The sequence below is a fragment of the Anolis carolinensis genome, chromosome 4 (assembly GCF_035594765.1).
Source record: "Anolis carolinensis isolate JA03-04 chromosome 4, rAnoCar3.1.pri, whole genome shotgun sequence".
Lineage (NCBI taxonomy): Eukaryota > Metazoa > Chordata > Lepidosauria > Squamata > Dactyloidae > Anolis > Anolis carolinensis.
Genome location: NC_085844.1, coordinates 5086318 through 5107810, shown reverse-complemented (window position 1 = coordinate 5107810; position 21493 = coordinate 5086318). Strand labels below are relative to the sequence as shown.

The following is a 21493-nucleotide window of genomic DNA, read 5'->3' as shown; positions in this document are numbered from 1 at the left end:
TTTTCTAGTGATTCTTCTCTTGGTTGGTCTGATTTAGACCTACTGGTCTCTCTGTTTTGACTCCAGAGCCTGCTTCCTCTGGGCGGGAAGGAACCCGTGGACTTCCCCTCCTTAGCAGAGACGTGGCTGAGCCGGGTCTGCCGCTTGCTCCAAGTCCGGCTTGACCAGGTGAACCGTGGAGAGCTGGCCGCCTTCGTGTCTTACGCCATCACCTTCCCGCAGAACTTCCAGGGCTTAGTGGACACCTACTGTGTGATGAGGTAAGCTGACGTCCAGAAACCATGGATTCGTCTTGTTGTGACAGTGTTGATGATTTTGAGCCCACATACCCGAAAGATAATTGCATCTATCAAGTAGGAAATTTAGGTACCACTTATATGTGGGGAGGCTAATTTACGACACCATAAAAATCATCCAGCCGCCGTTGGAATGAGGAAGTGCCGTCGCAGTGGTTGATGAAGGAGCTGCTCCCCGTGTGGCCAGAATCGAGCATACCCTCAGGAAACTGGAAGCTGGAGAAGGTTTAAATTGCCTCTGCGTCTGTCTCTGTCTCTGTTCTATGTTACATGGCATTGAATGGCCTTATATGTGTCAATGTCATCCGCCCTGAGTCCCCTTCGGGGTGAGAAAGAAGGGCGGAATATAAATATTATAAATAATATTGTCATGACATGAAAGTTGGACTAGAACCCATGACACAGAATTCTGATTTCTTTGCTTAGCCATGGAAATCGACTGGATGACATTAGACACGTCTCAGCCATTGAGACTAATCTATGAGTCTCACGTTCACTGCCTGATGCTTTCATCTCTTATTTGTCAACTTGCCTTAATTTATATTATTTAATTACTCTTATACCTGTAATGACTCTACTAATTCCTAAATTTCACAACTGACAAATGTACCATATTATAACATACATTAGAGTCTCACTTATCCAAGCTAAACGGGCCGGCAGAAGCTTGGATAAGCGAATATCTTGGATAATAAGGAGGGATTAAGGAAAAGCCTATTAAACATCAAATTAGGTTATGATTTTACAAATTAAGCACCAAAACATCATGTTATACAACAAATTTGACAGAAAAAGTAGTTCAATACGCAGTAATGTTATGTTGTAATTACTGTATTTACGAATTTAGCACCAAAATATCACGATATATTGAAAAAATTGACTACAAAAATGGCTTGGATAATCCAGAAACTTGGATTAGCGATGCTTGGATAAGCGAGGCTCTACTGTAATAATAAACAAATCCCATTTTTTTCTTAATCTTGAACAAAAATCTCTGCTTGAACAGCTTTGACAATTTGTCCATCTCAGCAAATTCACACACCTTCCTCAGGCTTCGACTGGATGTGGCACAAGAGTCTATATCTTGATCTTATGCTATAATATAATCTATATAAATAAAAATGTAATGTCCATCCATTAGGGACATCAAATCTCCCAAACTATTCCACTGTGAAATTTCTGAAATTTGGGCACAACATAGCATTCGACCTGGCGAGTGTTTTAAGCCTACTCTTACAAACCTAACCCACCTGAGAAAGGTAAAAACAAACCTAAAAGCAGTGGCCAATCAGTCATGTCCACCTTTAGCTACCGTCCTGACAGACAGCTCCTCTCCTTAGCGATGGCCAAGCACTCCCCTCCTCCCTTAGCAACCGTCATAACAGATTTTTATGGTGTCATAAATTAGTTAAATTAGCCTCCCCACATATAAGTGGTACCTAAGTTTCCTACTTGATAGATGCAACTATATTTCGGGTTGCTTAGATCAACAACAAGCAGGGCTATTTTTTATTTTAATGGTCGGGTGCTCACTCCGACAGGGGCTGGCCTCGAACTCATGATTTCTTGGTCATAGTGATTTATTGCAGCTGGCTACTAACCAGCCTGTGCCACAGGGGCCTGAGGCTGTTAGGAATGGTGGGAGTTGAAGTCCAAAATAAATGAAGGGAAGGCCCAATTGGCCCAGGCCTGTTGCGCTTCTTTATGTTATAGAGCAGGCCTGGCCCAACTTGGGTGTTTTGGACTTCAACTCCCACCATTCCAAACAGCCACCAGACCTAACCAGACTGGGCCATAGCAACGCGTGGCCGGGTACAGCTAGTATTATATATAATGTACTTGTAAAGAAGTGTGTTTTTATTTTGATTTATAGATGTTATTTTTAATTTCGTTTTAAAAGTCATGTTTAACTATGTTTAAAAGGGTAAGTATTAGTTACCAGTGCGTGGGGGATGGTAACCAGCTCAGCATTCTGAGGCAGGTTACCATAGTAACGAGGGCGGAGCCAACCGCCGTTTGAAGGAAAAGGAGGGAATGTTTTAAAAAACAGTTAGTCTGTGATTTTTTGTCACAGGGAAGACACTGGTTCCAGGTTAGGGAAACCAGGGAAACTCAGATCTCTAGTGGTGTCAAATTAAGCAAGTTAGGTGACTTGTTTGGGTTTATGTGTAGAGACTGAGTAGTAAGGGGAAGCAATCCCAGTTAGATCCAAAGTGATCAGTTAGTAGTTTTGGTTGGGAAAGGAAAGGAGAAAGTATTTGAAAGAGTATTCATCATAAGTTATATTTGCAACTGATTAAGAAAGTTTAACTCTAAGAAGTAATATTGTAACCACCAAGCTCTGTTCCTGAAATAAACTTATTTTTTTTGTTCTTCCATATCCAAGTCTCTGTCACATATATTCAAAACCAATTTACGATACCATCAAAAGTAAATAAGAAGAATAAAGAAGATAAATTCCCCTCTGCCTGACATCTCCACAATTGGTGGCCGCGGTTAAATAAAACATATTTATATTGGTGGCAGCGGATATAGTTAAATATATAATAATATAATTAATAAAAAGATTCCTCCTCTACCCCACATCTCCACATTTGATGGCAGCGGTGGGATATAAAGATTCCTCCCTGCCACATCTCCACAGTACCTTATTGTTTAGTTGTGTGTTGTTTCTGTTAGGATTTTGCTAGGAAAAACTCACAAAAACACAGCAGACCATCCAAAATGCAACCAGGATACTGATAGTTGAGCATTCAGCTCACAGCAAGCAGAGCGTGAAGTTCCCTGTGACTGCTTAGGATGCAAATCTGTAGAGTTCAGTATTGAAGATTACAAGAGGTTTATTTACAAGCACAATATCTACATTTCTTAATAGTAAATAACTGGGTCCTAGCTACTCTATAACTCCATCTCTTCTAGGGTTTCAAAGAGAGGGGGAAAATCTCCAAACATTACATCTCTCTAACACACAAGCAGAGAGGGATCTCAATACACACAGCACACACCAAGATATAAAAGTAGAAAGTCAAAGACAAAAGGCATGCACCTGCAAAACATCAATTCTACACAAACAATCAGAATGACAGCAGAACGAGAGGAGAAGGTGCCAAACCCATGTTTTTACTTTGATTGTGTGTGCTTGTATATATATATATATATAATGTTTAGAGTGTTAATTTAATTTCTGTCTGTTTTTTTCTGATGTTATTTTATTTTGGTTTGCTGTTTTATCCGGGCTTGCCCTCATGTAAGCCGCCCCGAGTCCTTTCGGGGAGATGGAGGCGGGGTATAAAAATAAAATATTATTATTATTATTATTATTATTATTATTATTATTATTATTATTATTATTTTATGACACAGCAAACAAGATAGATATGCTGGATTTCATATCATAAAATTACAAGTCGAACACTTCCCAAGTGTCTAGGACTGTGTGATGTATTTTCGGATGATGCGTGCAGATCCCAGTAGGGTGGCCTTTTGCAGCTGGCAGATCGTGATTTTGTCAATGTCTATTGTTTCCAAATGCCGGCTGAGATCTTTTGGCACGGCACCCAGTGTGCCCATCACCACCGGGACCACCTGCACTGGTTTCTGCCAGAGTCTTTGAAGTTCAATCTTGAGGTCCTGATAGCGGCTGATTTTTTTCTGTTGTTTTTCGTCAATGCGACTGTCACCTGGGATGGCGACATCAATGATCCAAACCTTGTTCTTTTCCACAACTGTGATGTCTGGTGTGTTGTGTTCCAGCACTTTGTCAGTCTGGATTCGGAAGTCCCATAGTATCTTTGCGTGCTCATTTTCCAAGACTTTTGCAGGTTTGTGATCCCACCAGTTCTTTGCTGCTGGGAGGTGGGACTTGAGGCATACGTTCCAATGAATCATTTGGGCCACACAGTTGTGCCTCTGTTTGTAGTCTGTCTGTGCAATTTTCTTACAACAGCTGAGGATATTATCAATGGTTTCGTCGGTTTCCTTGCACAGTCTGCATTTTGGGTCATCAGCTGATTTTTCGATCTTGGCCTGAATTGCCTTTGTCCTGATGTCTTGCTCCTGGGCTGCAAAGATCAGGCCTCCTGTCTCCTTCTTCAGGGTCCCATTCGTGAGCCAGAGCCAGGTCTTCTTCTTATCAGCTTTTCCTTCAATTTTGTCAAGGACCTTTCCATGCAATGTTTTGTTGTGCCAGCTGTCAGCTCTAGTTTGTAGTGCGGTTTTCTTGTACTGGTTTTTTGTCTGCTGTGCTTTGAGGAGTTTCTGATTTTTGACTTCTATCAAAGCAGGTTCTTCACTTTGCTTTACATATTCTGCCAGGGCATGTTCTTCTTCTTTGACTGCTTGTTTTACTTGTAAGAGTCCTCTGCCCCCTGATGATGATGATGATGATTATAACTGAAGGGTTTTTCCTCAGACTATTCTAAGCTAACTAACTATTCCTCATTGAGGACTACAGACTTGGGTGGTGTGGGGTTGAATTCCAATAGTTTTAACCTTATACTCTAAGTTGCTTTGGGTTTCATATGGATCAAATGAGTAATGCGAGAGAAGCAGGCAGACCAACAGACAGACTCCTTTTCCTTGGGAAACTGCCATAAAGTTCTACATCTCTCGGTTGTTCAGTGAAAGAGAAAAAACAAGGGATTTTATGCCAAGCAGGGAAAGGGAGCTGGTGGGAAAAGGTTGTGCATTGGCAAACCAAACCATTAACCTTTGTTCGGCACCTCTTCCTTGCAACCCTGAATGGATTACTAAGCAGCGATGCCGGAACCTGCTTCAATTTCTGTTTTGTGCCCTTCAAAGAAAGCTGCTGGGGAGCTGGGTTGGCAGCCTTTGCTTACCATAGGCACCGCTGCCAAAAGAACAAGGCAAAATAGTAGTTTGTCAAAGCATTTCAATGGCAAACTCAGTTACGGAGCGCTGGCAAAATCAGCGCCAAAACTAGGGATCCCGGCTTTGGTGAAGGCAGAAGTTTACAAAAGTACAGGGTGTTTTGTTTCAAAGGAACCCAAATTGGAAAAATCCCCAAAGAAACAGTGCAAATAGTTCTGGGCATTTGAATAATAAGTGGAGACTAGGAAAGAAAAATGGGAAACCAAGACCAACTCCTCCAACATAACTCTACAGTTGACGCCTACCAGAAAATTGTTCGTTCCAGAATTCTCTAGCTCCTCCAGCATAACTCATTGACCATATAGTCCCGCTGAAGGTTAGAGAGTCTTAAAGGGGCCGGGCTGTGGCGCAGCTGGCTAGTAACCAGCTGCAATAAATCACTACTGACCGAGAGGTCATGAGTTCAAAGCCCAGGTCGGGTTAAGCCCCCGACCATTAAATAGCCCGGCTTGCTGTTGACCTATGCAGCCCCGAAAGACAGTTGCATCTGTCAAGTAGGGAAATTTAGGTACGCCTTATGCGGGAGGCTAATTTAACTAATTTACAACACCATAAAACTGCCAGCAAAACACGAGGAAAGGAATGAGGAAGTACAGCCAGTAGTGGACGGTGAAGCAATAGCTCCCCCTGTGGCCAGAATCATGAAGCTGGAAAAATGTTAAATGCCTCTGTGTCTGTCTATACTGTATGTTGCTTGTCTATTGGCATTGAATGTTTGCCATATATGTGTTCATTGTAATCCGCCCTGAGTCCCCTTCGGGGTGAGAAGGGCAGAATATAAATACTGTAAATAAATAAATAAATAAATTTCAATCAAATTTGTGAATAATCAGACTTGCAAATATGGAGGGATTACTATTCCACTTGAGCTATGAACAAGAAACTCTAGGTCAGCAGTTCCCAAACTGCTTCGGTCATTGAACCTTCCAGAAGACTTTTTTCTCTCCACAGAACCCGAACTCGGGCCCTAATTTTCCTGAAGAACCCCAAGTCTTGTGACCCCATGAAGTTCTTCCTCCCCCCCTCCCCACCTATTCCTATTGCGTGAGTGTTTTGTATAAAGTAGTAGGTTAACACCTCCCAAACAGAGGATACCTCCATGAAACAACAGCCGGGCTATCATTATGCAAATAATATAACAATAATATTGTTTATTTATATTCCACTTTATCTCCCTGAGGGGACTCAGAGGGGATTACAGGGGAGATATATGGCAAACATTCAGTGCTGTTATACAATTGACAACAAAGACAGACAGTGCATAAACAGAGGCAAGGCAACTATGTAAAAGCTTTAATAAAAAAGTATTTTTAAAAAACCAGAATGCTTTAGAGAACCAAATCTATGACACTCTATTTGACTCTCAGAACAGAGAGATGCTTTAGACTTTTGGTTATGAGAAAGATGCCCTGTGTTATCTGCCCAGAGAAACTACTTCAAATTCTATCTGTAACTGGACTGATATGAAATATACCTGTATGCTGAATAAATGAAGTTTGTGAGTCAACCAACTGTGGTATTTTTAAAGAAGTCTACCTTATTTTGTCCAAGATGTTTTAAGGGACAGTAGATGTTTTTGGACAACTGAAATAACACTTCTGAAACTCTGCTATATACGTGTGTTCTGTGCCTTGGCATATCTTTGTCCCTAACAATCCAAAGAGATATCAAGGTATATCTGTTTAACAGCTGAGAAACCTAACTGCCTTGCATGAATACTAATGGATATTTACCAATAAGGAGAATGTTGACTCAAATGAGTTTTTAACTCTTCTCAGGGCGATTCCTGATTTTCCCAAATGGTAATGAATGCCATTTTCCAAAAGGTTATAGGAATTTCAATTTCTCAAAAGGTCATGGCATGCGTTTTCTAAATGGTTATGATTTCTAACAAGGTCATGCCTTTCCAAATATCATAATTCTCCAAAAGATGAAAGTGGGCTCTGTGTTAGGGATCCCTCTTCTTCAGAAGAGGAAGGAGAGCAGGAAAGTGTTCATGAATCAGAGGGGCAGTTGGAATCGGAGAAGGAGATTCTGCAAATACCCACTGTAAAGAAGTGTGTTTTTATTTTGATTTATAGATGTCATGTTTGTTTAATTTTGTTTTAAAAGTCATGTTTAATTATGTTTAAAATTAGTTAAAATTAGTTACCAGTGCGTGGGGGATGGTAACCAGCTCAGCATTCTGAGGCAGGTTGCCATAGTAACGAAGGCGGAGCCAACCGCCGTTTGGAGGAAAGAGAGGGAATGTTATAAAAACAGTTTAGTCTGTGATTTTTAGTCACAGGGAAGACACTGGTTCCAAGTTAGGGATACCAGGGAAACTCAGATCTCTAGTGGTGTTGAATTAAGCAAGTTAGGAGACTTGTTTAGGTTGTATTTGTAGAGTCTGAGTGGTAAGGGGAAGTAATCCCAGTTAGATCCAAAGTGATCAGTTCATAGCTTTGAAACCATTATCTAAGTGCCTTTAAAGAAGTTACTGTAACCACTAAGCTCTGTGCCTGAAATAAACTTGTTTTTGTTCTTCAATATCCAAGTCTCTGTCACCTATATTCAAAACTAAGTAACGCTACCATCTAAAGTGAATAAGAACAAGAATAAAGAAAAGAAATTCTCCTCTGCCTGAGATCTCCACCATTGGTGGCAGCGGATATAGTTATATATATAATAAAATAATTAATCAAAAGATCCTTCCCTTCCCACATCACCACACCCACATTTCACAAGAGGCGAAAGGAAACAGAGCAGAGACGTCATTCAGCTACAATAGCTGCCAGAAATGCAGCTGAGTAATTGGGAACTGTCCTAACAGCTGTGAGGGGACTCAGGGCTATAAAGCAGAAGAAGGTGCAGCCAGCTCTTGTTGGTAACAAAGTGACTCTAAAGCCTAAGCCTTCGTTCCTCTTTTGCCTGCTTCAAGTCTGAATCTGGGAAACTGCTCCTAAGGATTTATTGCTGTTTCATTGTCTGAAGTAAGACTGCTATTTGATTTAGGAATTTATCAGAGACTAAGAACTGTGCTTGCCCTAAGACTTCCTTGCTTCCTTTTGCATTATTCCACTGAGTGTGATGTACTTTATGTTTTGCTGAAGTAAAGCAGTTTTCATTTACTTACCACAGTGTTTTAAGGCTGTTCTTGAAAGACAAAACAGGACACTATGCTAGTAATGCCATTGTGTTTTTTTCCCACCATCCACAGGAGTGGCATCCCAAACTTCTGTGCTGTTGCCTTGGCTCTGAATGAGTTGGGATATCGAGCCATTGGGTTGCGCCTGGACAGTGGGGACTTGGCCAAGCAGTCCGTCGAGATACGGCGTGTTTTCCGGATTTGCAGCAAGCAGTGAGTCTTGAGCCACAATTATCCAGGTTGACTTGGCAACAATAACAACAACATTATGTATCTTGGAGATGCTTCTATATCAGGCATGGTCAAACTTTGGCTCTCTGGGTGTTTTGGACTTCAACTCCCACCATTTCTAACAGCCGGTGGAACTTGGTGGAAATCGAGATCAGAAATGCCCTCCTTCTGCCAAGGTTGTGGGTTGTGGACACTGATAACACAGGGCTGTGTTAAAGGCGTTTCCTCCTTTTTAACCCCAATCCCTTATCTCCCAGCTTTCAGGTCCCTTGGTTTGAAAACATTCCCATCGCTGTGAGTAATGATGTCAGCGAACAGAGCCTCGAGGAACTCGCTGCCGAAGTACGTACAATCAAAGCCCTCAAGACAGATAGCCATAAGGGCAGATAAAGCACCCTGCCACTATCATGTATACTTCCACAAACCTTAGGTTTTCCCAAAAGCCTTCTAAACCACGTCATCGGTGTCCATGATCGGTTCTTAACATCTGGAGATCACTGATAGGAGCCACAGGAAACTTTCTTAAACTGGGTGGGTCTGTTGGTCCATTTAGTTAACACTGTTTAGACTGCTTTGCAACAGGGATCTTTCCAATGTGCAGCACTTGGAGATCTGAAATTTCTGTTAGTGTATATAAGGGTTGAATGAAAAGTAATGCCTCCACCTTCGTAACTCCTCAACAGATGGCAGTCCTGGTATGTGGCAGGTATTGGCTTGTTCAGTAGACTCTCCTCTACAGTTAGTTCCATTTGGTGGGAAGCCTTAGCATTGAACAGTTGTGTTGTTAAAGTGCAAAGTATGGAACCCTGCGCAGACGGTCGGTCAAGGCAACTTAAGCAACGTGCAGTCATTAAATTCTTGATCGCAGAAGGTGTCACCCCAAAGGAGATTCATCAGAGAATGCAAGCTGTGTATGGTGATTGTGTTGATGTGAGTCCTGCGCGTTATTGGGCAAGTAAGTTTAAAGAGGAGGAGTTGGACGTCCTGTGACAGCAACCACCGAGTTTCACAAGCAAAAGGTTGACAGGTGGATTCAGGACGATCGTCATATCACTCAGAGAGAAATTTCAAGCATCATTGGCATTTCACAAGAACGTGTGGGTCACATTATGGCTTTGCTTGGCTATCGGAAGATTTGTGCACGATGGGTCCTGTAAGACGCCGGTTGCGGAAACAGAGTGTTGACTTCTTCCGTGACGGCTTCAGAAAACTTGTTCATCGTTGGCAGAAATGTATCCAATGGTCTGCTGATGATGTGGAAAAGGGAATAGTGGTAGTTAAAGAGCACATTCTAAGGATTATTTCTGTGTTTAATTTATTAAAATATTCCCATCCAATCCCAAGTAATGAAGGTGGAGGCATTACTTTTCATTCAACCCTCGTAGATTTTTTTAAATTCTGAGCATGCCTAAGCAGAAAAAATGTATGGCCCTCCTCAACTCCAAACCCCATGATGAAACTGTGACGGCAAAATCCATATCAAACTGCTATTCACTGCCCAGTGTAAATGTTTGGTTGAATCCATGATGATGCCAGCATTAGTCACGAATGACTCAGGTTGCTGTCTTGTTGTGACCCTGCCAGGGGAATGAGATTGACATGATCGGCGTTGGGACCCACCTTGTGACATGCCCCCTTCAGCCTACTCTTGGTTGCGTCTACAAGGTAAACACTGTTATCAATTATGTGGTTTTGGTCCAGAACGCAAGATGTTTGGATTTTCTGTTAGGGAAAACTCCCCAAACAGCAGAGCATCCAAAATATGCAAACTCGGGATACTTATAGTTGAGCATTCAGCTCACAGCAAGCAGAGCGTGAAATGCCATGTGCTTGTAAAGAATTTAGAATTTAGGAGGCAATGATGCAGAGTATAATCTTTATCATTACACTTGTAGTTGAGCATTCAGCTCACAGCAAGCAGAGCGTGAAATGCCATGTGCTTGTAAAGAATTTAGAATTTAGGAGGCAATGATCCAGAGTATAATCTTTATAATTACACTTATGGTTGAGCATTCAGCTCACAGCAAGCAGAGCGTGAAATGCCATGTGCTTGTAAAGAATTTAGAATTTAGGAGGCAATGATCCAGAGTATAATCTTTATAATGACACTTATGGTTAAGCATTCAGCTCACAGCAAGCAGAGCGTGAAATGCCATGTGCTTGTAAAGAATTTAGAATTTAGGAGGCAATGATCCAGAGTATAATCTTTATAATGACACTTATGGTTAAGCATTCAGCTCACAGCAAGCAGAGCGTGAAATGCCATGTAGCTGTAAAGAATTTAGAGCTTAGGAGGCAATGATCCAGAGTATAATCTTTATAATTACACTTATGGTTGAGCATTCAGCTCACAGCAAGCAGAGCGTGAAGTGCCATGCGGTTGTAAAGAACTTAGAGCTTAGGAGGCAATGATCCAAAGTTCAATCTTTATAATGACACTTATAGTTGAGAATTCAGCTCACAGCAAGCAGAGTGTGAAGTGCCATGTGGTTGTAAAGAATGTAGAGCTTAGGAATAACCTTGAATTGCTTTGCCCAGACCTGGACACAGGGTTATTATTCCAAGTGAAGTCTGAGCAGAGCAGAAGTGAGTGTGACTATGGCTGCATCTACACTGTATTGAACTGCATGATATGAGTTTACACTGACTATGTAATGTAGTTTCAAACTGCATTATATGGCAGTGTAGATCCAATCTATGACTTCCCTTGCTCTAGTCTAAACATTATATTTCCATTGATGCAGCCTAGAATCACATTGGCTTTTTTAGTTGCTGTATCACACTGTTGGCTCATGTTCATCTTATGGTCTACTAAGGCCCCTTCTACACTGCCATATAAAATCCAGACTATCTGCTTTGAACTGGATTATATGGCAGTTTAGACTCATATAATACAGTTCAAGGCAGATAGTATGGATGATCTTATTTGATAATATGGATTATATAGAAGTGTAGATCCTTTTCACATGGACTGTTTCCAAGTTCCATAGTAACTCGCAACCTTCCCACAAATGGCAAGAAGTATTGAAACTTTTAGTTCATTAACACCTGGACAAATGACATAATTTGCAATGGGTTTCCCTAAACCAAACAATTCCTGACCTTCAAAAGGGGATGATAGGGCGTGTAGTTTGGCTCCAGACCAGGAAAGTCAGGCTACTTCCATCCTTAGGGCCGGGATGTGGCGCAGCTGGCTAGTAACCAGCTGCTATAAATCACTACTGACCGAGAGGTCATGAGTTCGAAGCCCGGGTCGGGTTAAGCCTCCGACCATTAATAGCCCCGGCTTGCTGTTGACCTATGCAGCCCCGAAAGACAGTTGCACCTGTCAATTAGGGAAATTTAGGGACGCTTTATGCGGGAGGCTAATTTACAACACCATAAAACTGCCAGCAAAACACGAGGAAAGGAATGAGGAAGTACAGCCACTACTGGACGTTGAAGCAACAGCTCCCCCTGTGGCCGGAATCGTGAAGCTGGAAGAATGTTAAAAATGCCTCTGAGTCTGTCTAATGTATGTTGTTTGTCTGTTGGCATTGAATGTTTGCCATATATGTGTTCATTGTAATCCGCCCTGAGTCCCCTTTGGGGTGAGAAGGGCGGAATATAAATACTGTAAATAAATGAATTAAATAAATCCCTAACCACCTTGTCCCTCCCTCCTTAGCTGGTGGAAGTGAATGGCTGCCCGAGGCTGAAGGTGACGGAAGACAAGGAGAAGATGACCCTCCCTGGAAGCAAGGTGGTCTATAGGCTGTGGGATGCGGCTGGTGAGATACGGGAGCCCCTTTTGCACGTACAGAACTCCCTTATGTCCTCACATCCCACTGCCGTATTTTCTGCTCCCCATGGCTGCGATGAGATACTTTCTATGGCTTCCGTTCTCCATGACCATAGGACACAAGAACTGTTGGCTAGCCAGTCTTGTGGCCAAAGACTATTGTGGGACACATCTACACTTAGGTCACTTTCGAATCAGCCTATTATTATTAGAGACACAAAAACATAGTGTGACACAGCAAACGAGATATATATGCTGGATTTTGTATCACAAAGTCACAAGTCAAACACTTCCCAAGTGTTTAATAATAATAGTAATAATAATAATAATAACAACAACAACAACATAATTTTGGCTATGTTTATTGTTTCCAAATACCAGCTCATTTTCCAATACTTTTGCAGGTTTGTGATCCCACCAGTTCTTTCCTGCTGGGAGGTGGCACTTGAGGCATAAGTTCCAATGAATCATTTGGGCCACAGAGTTGTGCCTCTGTTTGTAGTCCGTCTGTGCGATTTTCTTACAACAGCTGAGGATATGATCCATGGTTTCGTCAGCTTTCTTGCACAGCCTGCATTTTGGGTCATCGGCTGATTTTTCGGCCTTGGCCTTAATTGCATTCATTCTCATGGCTTGCTCCTGGGCTGCAAGGATCAGGCCTTCTGTCTCCTTCTTCAAGGTCCCATTTGTGAGCCAGAGCCAGGTCTTCTCCTTATCAGCTTTTCCTTCAGTTTTGTCAAGGAACTTTCCATGCAATGTTTTGTTGTGCCAGCTGTCAGCTCTAGTTTGTAGTGCGGTTTTCTTGTACTGGTTTTTTGTCTGCTGTGCTTTTGAGGAGTTTCTGATTTTTGACTCCAATCAAAACAGGTTCTTCACTTTGCTTGACATATTCTGCCAGGGCATGTTCTTCTTCTTTGACTGCTTGTTTGACTTGTAAGAGTCCTCTGCCCCCTGATCTTCTAGGCAGATATAGCCGGTCAACATCACTGCGAGGGTGCAGGGAATGATGAATGGTCATGAGTTTTCTTGTTTTTCTGTCCATTATATTATTATCAACACAACGACGTTGTATGGCACAGCAAACAAGATAGATATGCTGGATTTCGTTTCGCAAAACCACAAGTCGAACACTTCCCAAGTGTCTAGGACTGTGTGATGTATTTTCTGATGATGTGTGCAGATCCCAGTAGGGAGGCCTTTTGCAGTTGGCAGATGGTGATTTTGTCAATGTCTATTGTTTCCAAATGCCGGCTGAGATCTTTTGGCACAGCACCCAGTGTGCCCATCACCACCGGGACCACCTGTACTGGTTTCTGCCAGAGTCTTTAAAGTTCAATCTTGAGGTCCTGATAGCGGCTGAGTTTTTCCTGTTGTTTTTCATCTATGCAACTGTCACCTGGGATGGCAACATCAATGATCCAAACCTTGTTCTTTTCCACAACTGTGATGTCTGGTGTGTTGTGTTCCAGAACTTTGTCAGTCTGGATTCGGAAGTCCCACAGTATCTTTGCGTGCTCATTTTCCAATACTTTTGCAGGTTTGTGATCCCACCAGTTCTTTGCTGCTGGGAGGTGGTCCATTATATTATTATTATTATTGTTGTTGTTGTTGTTGTTATTATTATTATTTAAAGTGGTGTATTACTCCATTAATTCTACAGTGGAGCTGGAGCCTTTATTGTAGAATTGCACGCATCATGATGCTGCAGGGCACTCCTCCTGCCTATAGAAACTCCTGAACAGTCCATGCTTTTGGTCACACTAGCGTCCCCTTGTATTTGGCAGGATTCCCTTGCATGGACCTGATGGCACTGGAAAAAGAGCCTCCTCCGAAGGCCGGCCAAGAGATCACGTTCCGGCCGTTGGGAAGAACTAAAGAAGCCGGGAAAGTGACTCCAGCCGCAGTAGAAACCTTGCACCAGTTGTACTTCAAAGATGGGCAGGTGGGGAGCAAAATTCATAGGTATAGATCAGGCATGGGCCAACTTGGGCCTTCCCTCCAGGTGTTTTGGACTTCAACTCCCGCAATTCCTAACAGCCTACCGGCTGTTAGGAATTGCGGGAGTTGAAGTCCAAAACACCTGGAGGGAAGGCCCAAGTTGGCCCATGCCTGGTATAGATGCACCGCAGTGACCCCACTGGTTCTTGCTCTGGATCGAATAAGTTTTGTAACTTTTCTTCTTCTCTTCCTTTCCCTCCCTGAAGGTTTGCCAGCCTCTCCCCAGCCTTGCAGAGACCAAGGCTCATGCCCAAGCCTCCTTAGATAAACTCAACCCTATCCATAAGAGACTCCAGGATCCAGAGCCCTACCAGGTATGGACTAGATGTCTTTATCTGGATTGGCTGCCCTTTTGAATCCCAATTTTTCATTAGTTTTTGCATGTACCGACTCTTACCTCTTTGAAGGTCTTTCAACGAAGACTGAAGGCCTATCTCTTGCAAATGATTTAAGTCCTCATTTCTGCATGGAATGGGGTCAAAATAGGTGGCCCTTTGGGGTACCTTCCAACCAAGGCCATATAAAATCCAGATCATCTGCTTTGAACTGGATTATATGACAGTGTAGACTCGTATAATTTATTTATTTATTTATTTATTTATTTACAGTATTTATATTCCGCCCTTCTTTCTTACCCCGAAGGGGACTCAGGGCGGATTACAATGAACACATATATGGCAAACATTCAATGCCAACAGACAAACAACATATATAGACAGACACAGAGGCATTTAACATTTTTTTCCAGCTTCACGATTCCGGCCACAGGGGGAGCTGTTGCTTCACCGTCCACTAGTGGCTGTACTTCCTCATTCCTTTCCTCGTATTTTGCTGGCAGTTTTATGGTGTTGTAAATTAGTTAAATTAGCCTCCCGCATAAAGCGTACCTAAATTTCCCTACTTGACAGATGCAACTGTATTTCGGAGCTGCATAGGTCAACAGCAAGCTGGGCTATTTAATGGTCGGGGGCTTAACCCGACCCGGGCTTCAAACTCATGACCTCTCGGTCAGTAGTGATTTATTGCAGCTGGTTACTAGCCAGCTGCGCCACAGCCCGGCCCGGGGTTGTGGATTATTTATTTATTTATTTATTTTATTTACAGCATTTATATTCCGCCCTTCTCACCCCGACGGGGACTGCTCTGAAAATCTGAAAATCCCAGATAATGTGGATTATCTGCTCTGAAAATCTGGTTTATATGGCAGTGTGGAAGCTTAGCAGGGTCAGCTCTGAGCTCTAGTTAGTCCGTGCGTGGAAGGCCACTAATCTATATATATAAAAATGTAATCTACGTTTGTAGGACTGAGTAAACAACAAAACCACTGAACCAAATCAAACCAAATTTGGCCACAAAAGACATTGTCATCCAATCTATGTCTTTCAAACAAAAAACATGGGAAAATAAAGTCCAAATTAGAGAACGAGGAAGAGCCGTTTTCAACCCTGGTTGCTGGTCAGAAGGGTAGACACTGTCCCCTTTAGGCCCTGATCCACTTCGTCTCCTAGCAACCCCCTCGGCCACAATGGTGCCGGGGTACAGCCAGGGTTTTGAGGCTGCAAGGCTGTTCACTGCTATTCCACCTGGCCAACAAAGCATTCCCATAAGCCACAGCAACGTGTGGCCGGGCATAGCTAGTGAGTTATAAAGCTATAGGTAATATTTCAGAGGAAGGAACTTGCAAAACCACATTGGGATTCCTTGCACAAGAAAACCCCATTAAATTCAGTATATTTGCTTTCCGGTCACCTGTTGTTATAAATCAACAGGTGACCTGAAAGCAAATATACTGACTTTGAGAAAAGAGCCTTTATTATTATTATTATTATTATTATTGTTGTTGTTGTTGTTGTTGTTGTTGTTGTTGTTGTTGTTGTTATTATTATTATTATTATTATTATTATTATTATTATTTCAAACACACACACATTCCAGTAATAATCTTTTGGAACAGAATATTAAAAGGAGAAAGGCTTTTCTATGCTACTGTATTGAACTTAGGACCCTAAAGGCACCAATTCTCATCTCCTCTTTGAAGCTAAGCAGGGTTGGACATGGTTAGTGGTTGGATGGGAGACCACCAATGATTACCATATTATTATTGGGTTGTTGTGTGTTTTCCGGGCTGTATGACCATGTTCCAGAAGTACTCTCTCCTGACGTTTCGCCCACATCTGTGGCAGGCATTCTCAGAGGTTGTGATGTACCTCACAACCTCTGAGGATGCCTGCCATAGATGTGGGCGGAACGTCAGAAGAGAATGCTTCTGGAACATGGCCACACAGCCCAGAAAGGTCACAGCAACCCATTATTATTATTTCAGAGGAAGGAACGGGAAAAACCACCTCCAAGTATTCCACGTTTGAGAAAACACTATAAAATTTATTGGGGTCACCATAAGTCAACAGTGACTTAAAGACATTTATTTATTTATTTATTTATTTATTTATTTATTTATTTACAGTATTTATATTCCACCTTTTCTTCTCACCCCAAAGGGGACTCAGGGTGGATCTCAATGCACATATACATGGAAAACATTCAATGCCATTAGACACACGACACATACCCTGTTTCCCCGAAAATAAGACAGTGTCTTATATTAATTTTTGCTCCCAAAGAGGCGCTAGGTCTTATTTTCAGGGGATGTCTTATTTTTCCACAAAAAAGAATTCACATTTATGGTTGAATTTTTAAAAAATGAAAAATTTATTCTCTACTGTACAGTAGTTGTCATCACAAACCAGTGTAACCAAACTGTGAAGCCTTTCAAGAATTTCTATATTATATTTTATTCCTATACTGTTTTAAATTTCTGTTTGTATGTAAATTTATGTTGTTGTTGGGCTTGTCCCTGTGTAAGCTGCCCTGAGTCCCTTCTGGGAGATGGAGGTGGGATACAAGAATAAAGTTATATTATTATTATTATTATTATTATTATTATTATTATTATTATTATTATTATTATTATTACAGTAGAGTCTCACTTATCCAAGCCTCGCTTATCCAAGCCTCTGGATTATCCAAGCCATTTTTGTAGTCAATGTTTTCAATATATCATGATATTTTCGTGCTAAATTCGTAAATACAGTAATTACAACATAGCATTACTGCGTATTGAACTACTTTTTCTGTCAAATTTGTTGTGTAACATGATGTTTTGGTGCTTAATTTGTAAAATCATAACCTAATTTGATGGTTAATAGGCTTTTCCTTAATCCCTCCTTATTATCCAAGATATTCGCTTATCCAAGCTTCTGCCGGCCCATTTAGCTTGGATAAGTGAGACTCTACTGTATTATTATTATTATTTCTTGTTACTACCTTTATTTCCATTTACAACAATCTATGGTATGTACATTTACCGATCCTGCATGCTTCCAAACAAAAACTTTTCTAGGTCTTACTTTTGGGGGAGGCCTTATATTTAGCAATACAGCAAACCTCTACTAGGTCTTATTTTCTGGGGATGTCTTATTTTCGGGGAAACAGGGTATAAACAAACACATATAGACAGAGACCGAGGCAATTCAACATTCCAACTTATGTATTATATATATATATATATATATATATATATATATATACACACACACACACACACACACACACACACACACACACACACATAAGTAATAGCTAAGAAAGTATAGTTGTGCACAAATTAGCTCAAAGCATGAGGGTAAAATCAATTACATACGATATTCTTGTGCATTGTGAAATTAGATTTCTTCCCCCAATCTGGCACCCTCCAGATGTATAGTATTGCAACTCCCATTGTCTTATATCAGCATGCATATGTGTGTAAGAGCTGACATAAATTTAACTAGAAGTGATTGGGATCTTTTTATTCAATAGTGCTATGATTCCACCTTAAGTATTGTTTTACAAGAAAGGGGTTTTTTTAACGTGATGCGCTCAAGACTTGGCTGTTTAGTTGTGCATTTAAGTAAATCAGATCTAATTTGCCAAATAGTCACTGTTGAATGTTTTTAGGTTGAATGTTTTTATGTTGAATGTTTTTATATTGTAGAATGATATTTAAATTGTAAGTCGCTCAGAACACTCTGGTGGAGAGTGACTAATTAAGAAATAAAGTGAAGTGAAGTGTCGCTTTTATTCTTTGTTTTAAAGGGATGTTCCCAATTGTTTGAGATTTGCTTGATTCACAACATTTTTTAACTTAATAAATAAACTTTATTACGGTCATTGGCCAGCTCATATCATATTATTTTTTAACTTTTCTCAGGTTGCTGTGACCGAAAAGCTGTACTCGCTGCTCACCAGCCTCCAGAGCAACGGCTCATAATTCACGCAAACCCTTTTGTCCAAAGGCAGAAACGGATGTGAGCCAACGCACTGAATCTTCCTGGCGCCATCGGTCCCTTCTTTGTGCCTTATATTGACACTAGATTTTATGTGTTTCTGAGAAGAAGCAAACAGTATTTTCCTATCCCCCCGTTGTCCCAATTTGGCAGGGACAATCCCTATTAATCCTTCGTTATCCTGCTTTTGCAGATGCTTTTAAAATGTTCCAGTTTCTCATTCCATCTTCCAATTTTGCAATCTTGCAATTCCCAGTAGGCCAAGGGAAAAGCAAACTGCTGCATCCTCTCCTTGCTTGGATGTTCTTTTGCATTAATACCTTTTGCCCTCTCTACCACAGACTCATTTTTAATATAGGGTATATATTGTTTTGGAGATTCATTTTAATAAACATAAATTCTAATTTATAATAGTTCTGTAATTCTAATAATTCTAATACGGTACAGGAAACTATAAAAATTAAATCAAGATAATCCCTTATTCTGGATTTTACTATATCACTTCCACTCTGTTTTCTTTTTTTTTAAAAAAAAATATTTTTATTGGTGCTTTTCTGAAATTGTGATACACAAATATAGAGACAGACCAGACAACAAATGAAGCAACAACACATAAAGAACCATGTGCCAACCAGTGAAAAAGATAAAAACTAAATCAAGAAATAGGAAAGAGAGAAGAAGGAAAGAAAGAATAAGGAAAACTATAAAAATATTTTTAAAATAAAAATTATATGTGTGTGTGTGTGTGTGTGTGTATATATACATACATATACATGTACACACACATATCTATACACACACACACACATATATCTACATAAAAGACTTCCACTCTGTTTTTAATATTAATGTCTTTTAATGTTTGCTTTGAGGACTATGGCTGGATCTACACTGCCACATAATCCAGTTTCAGGATGCAGATTTATTATTATTATTATTATTTATTCATTTTTATCCCGCTTTACTCCCATGGGTGGGACTCAAAATGGCACACTGTGAATTAAAAACAGAATTTGCATAAAATACACATTCAACAAGACATAATAAAACAACTAACACAAATACACAATTATCTAAATCATAAACAATAAATTAATAACTTACAAGATATACTGTAGAGTCTCTCTTACCAAACATAAACAGGCTGGCAGAACGTTGGATAAGTGAAAATGCTGGATAATAAGGAGGGATTAAGGAAAAGCCTATTAAATGTCAAATTACATTATGATTTTACAAATTATGCACCAAAACATCATGTTTTACAACAAACCAACAGAAAAAGCAGTTCAATACACAGTAATGTTATGTAGTAATTACTGTAATTAAGAATTTAGCACCAAAGAATCGCAATGTATTGAAAACATTGACTACAAAACACTGATGATAATAATAATAATAATAATTATTATTATTATTATTATTATTATTATTTATATAACTCTCTATCTCCCCGAAGGGACTCAGGGCGGTTTCCAACGTGAGTGCAAAACAATATGCAATATACAATACAATACAATTACTTAACACCACAACATAAACTCGTCGTCTGATGTAAGTTAAAATTTTTTAACTGTTTTATAGTGCATTGTACAATTTTTATATATGTGTTTTATTGTAAGCCGCTCTGAGTCCCCTGTTGGGTGAAAAGGGCGGGATATAAATAATAATAATAATAATAATAATAATAATAACAACTTTATTTTTATACCCCGCCTCTATCTCCCCAAAGGGGACTCAGGGCGGCTTACATGGGGCCAAGCCCGAATCAAAACAATAGCAATATAAAACACAACAATAGACAAAAGACATGCACAATTATAAAAATTTAAACATTAGCCATTAAAAACAAATGACAAGAACTAATAAAAACATGGATTAAAACGGAGAGGTTGTAAAACTAGACTGGGTAAGGTGCACCATATAAATATTGTAATAAATAAATATTGTAATAAACAAGACAAAACAATTCAGTTAAAATAAACAATCACAGTCAGAACCTTCTGACTACTAAAGGACAGACTGTGTTGGATAATCCAGAATGTTGGATAAGTGAAGGTTGGATAAGCAACTCTATATAGGAAACATAAGTGAATTTGGGTTTCATCCCAAGACTATGTATAGTAGAGTCTCACTTATCCAACGTTCTGGATTATCCAACACATTTTTGTAGTCAATGTTTTCAATACATCATGATATTTTGGTGCTAAATTCGTAAATACAGTAATTACTACATAGCATTATTTCATATTGAACTACTTTTTCTATCAAATTTGTTGTATAACATGATGTTTTGGTGCATAATTTGTAAAATCATAACCTATTTTGATGTTTAATAGGCTTTTCCTTAATGCCTCCTTATTATCCAACATATTCGCTTATCCAACGTTCTGCCGGCCCGTTTATGTTGGATAAGTGAGACTCTGCTGTACCTGCAAGCCTTCTGAGATCTGAAATACAGAATGTTTCTGGTCCTTCAAACATTTTGGATAAGGATACTCAATTTGCACTTAATTTAGTGTCCAAGTAGAATATAAACTTATTAATAGCGGATTCCTGATTGTCAACCCTGCATGCCGTACATTTTGACTCCCCCCGTTCACTCCTTTGAAATCCTGGCCTTCCTTCTGCTGAACCAGCACATCTCCTATTACTTGTTTTATTTACAATTATTTTTAGGCCAACGGTGGAGCCGTCCCTTCTCATATTTCTTTGGCTCCCAAACAACTTTCACTTATTTATTTATATAGAACACAGCTGTTGCTTTCTTGCCCAGGTAGTGAAACCAAAATCTCCACACTCAAGTGAGTGCCCGTGTTTGAGGTCAGAGGTGCATCTACACTGGAGA

General features: G+C 40.2%; 1 protein-coding gene across 2 annotated transcripts in view; it reads left to right on the top strand.

The window, feature by feature from the left end:
- naprt (nicotinate phosphoribosyltransferase) overlaps positions 1–19059 on the top strand; it is a 35349-nt gene extending 16290 nt beyond the window's left edge. The window contains exons 6-13 of one of the 2 annotated variants that reach the window (XM_008120908.3): positions 67–260; positions 8386–8526; positions 8802–8886; positions 10129–10209; positions 12212–12314; positions 14110–14267; positions 14530–14637; positions 18573–19059. In XM_008120908.3, the coding sequence (XP_008119115.2) occupies positions 67–260; positions 8386–8526; positions 8802–8886; positions 10129–10209; positions 12212–12314; positions 14110–14267; positions 14530–14637; positions 18573–18632 (930 nt within the window). In that variant the 3' untranslated portion in view covers positions 18633–19059. The remainder of the gene's footprint in view (positions 1–66; positions 261–8385; positions 8527–8801; positions 8887–10128; positions 10210–12211; positions 12315–14109; positions 14268–14529; positions 14638–18572) is intronic. The other variant, XM_062979923.1, reaches the window with a different exon arrangement.
- Positions 19060–21493: the final 2434 nt, after the last annotated feature.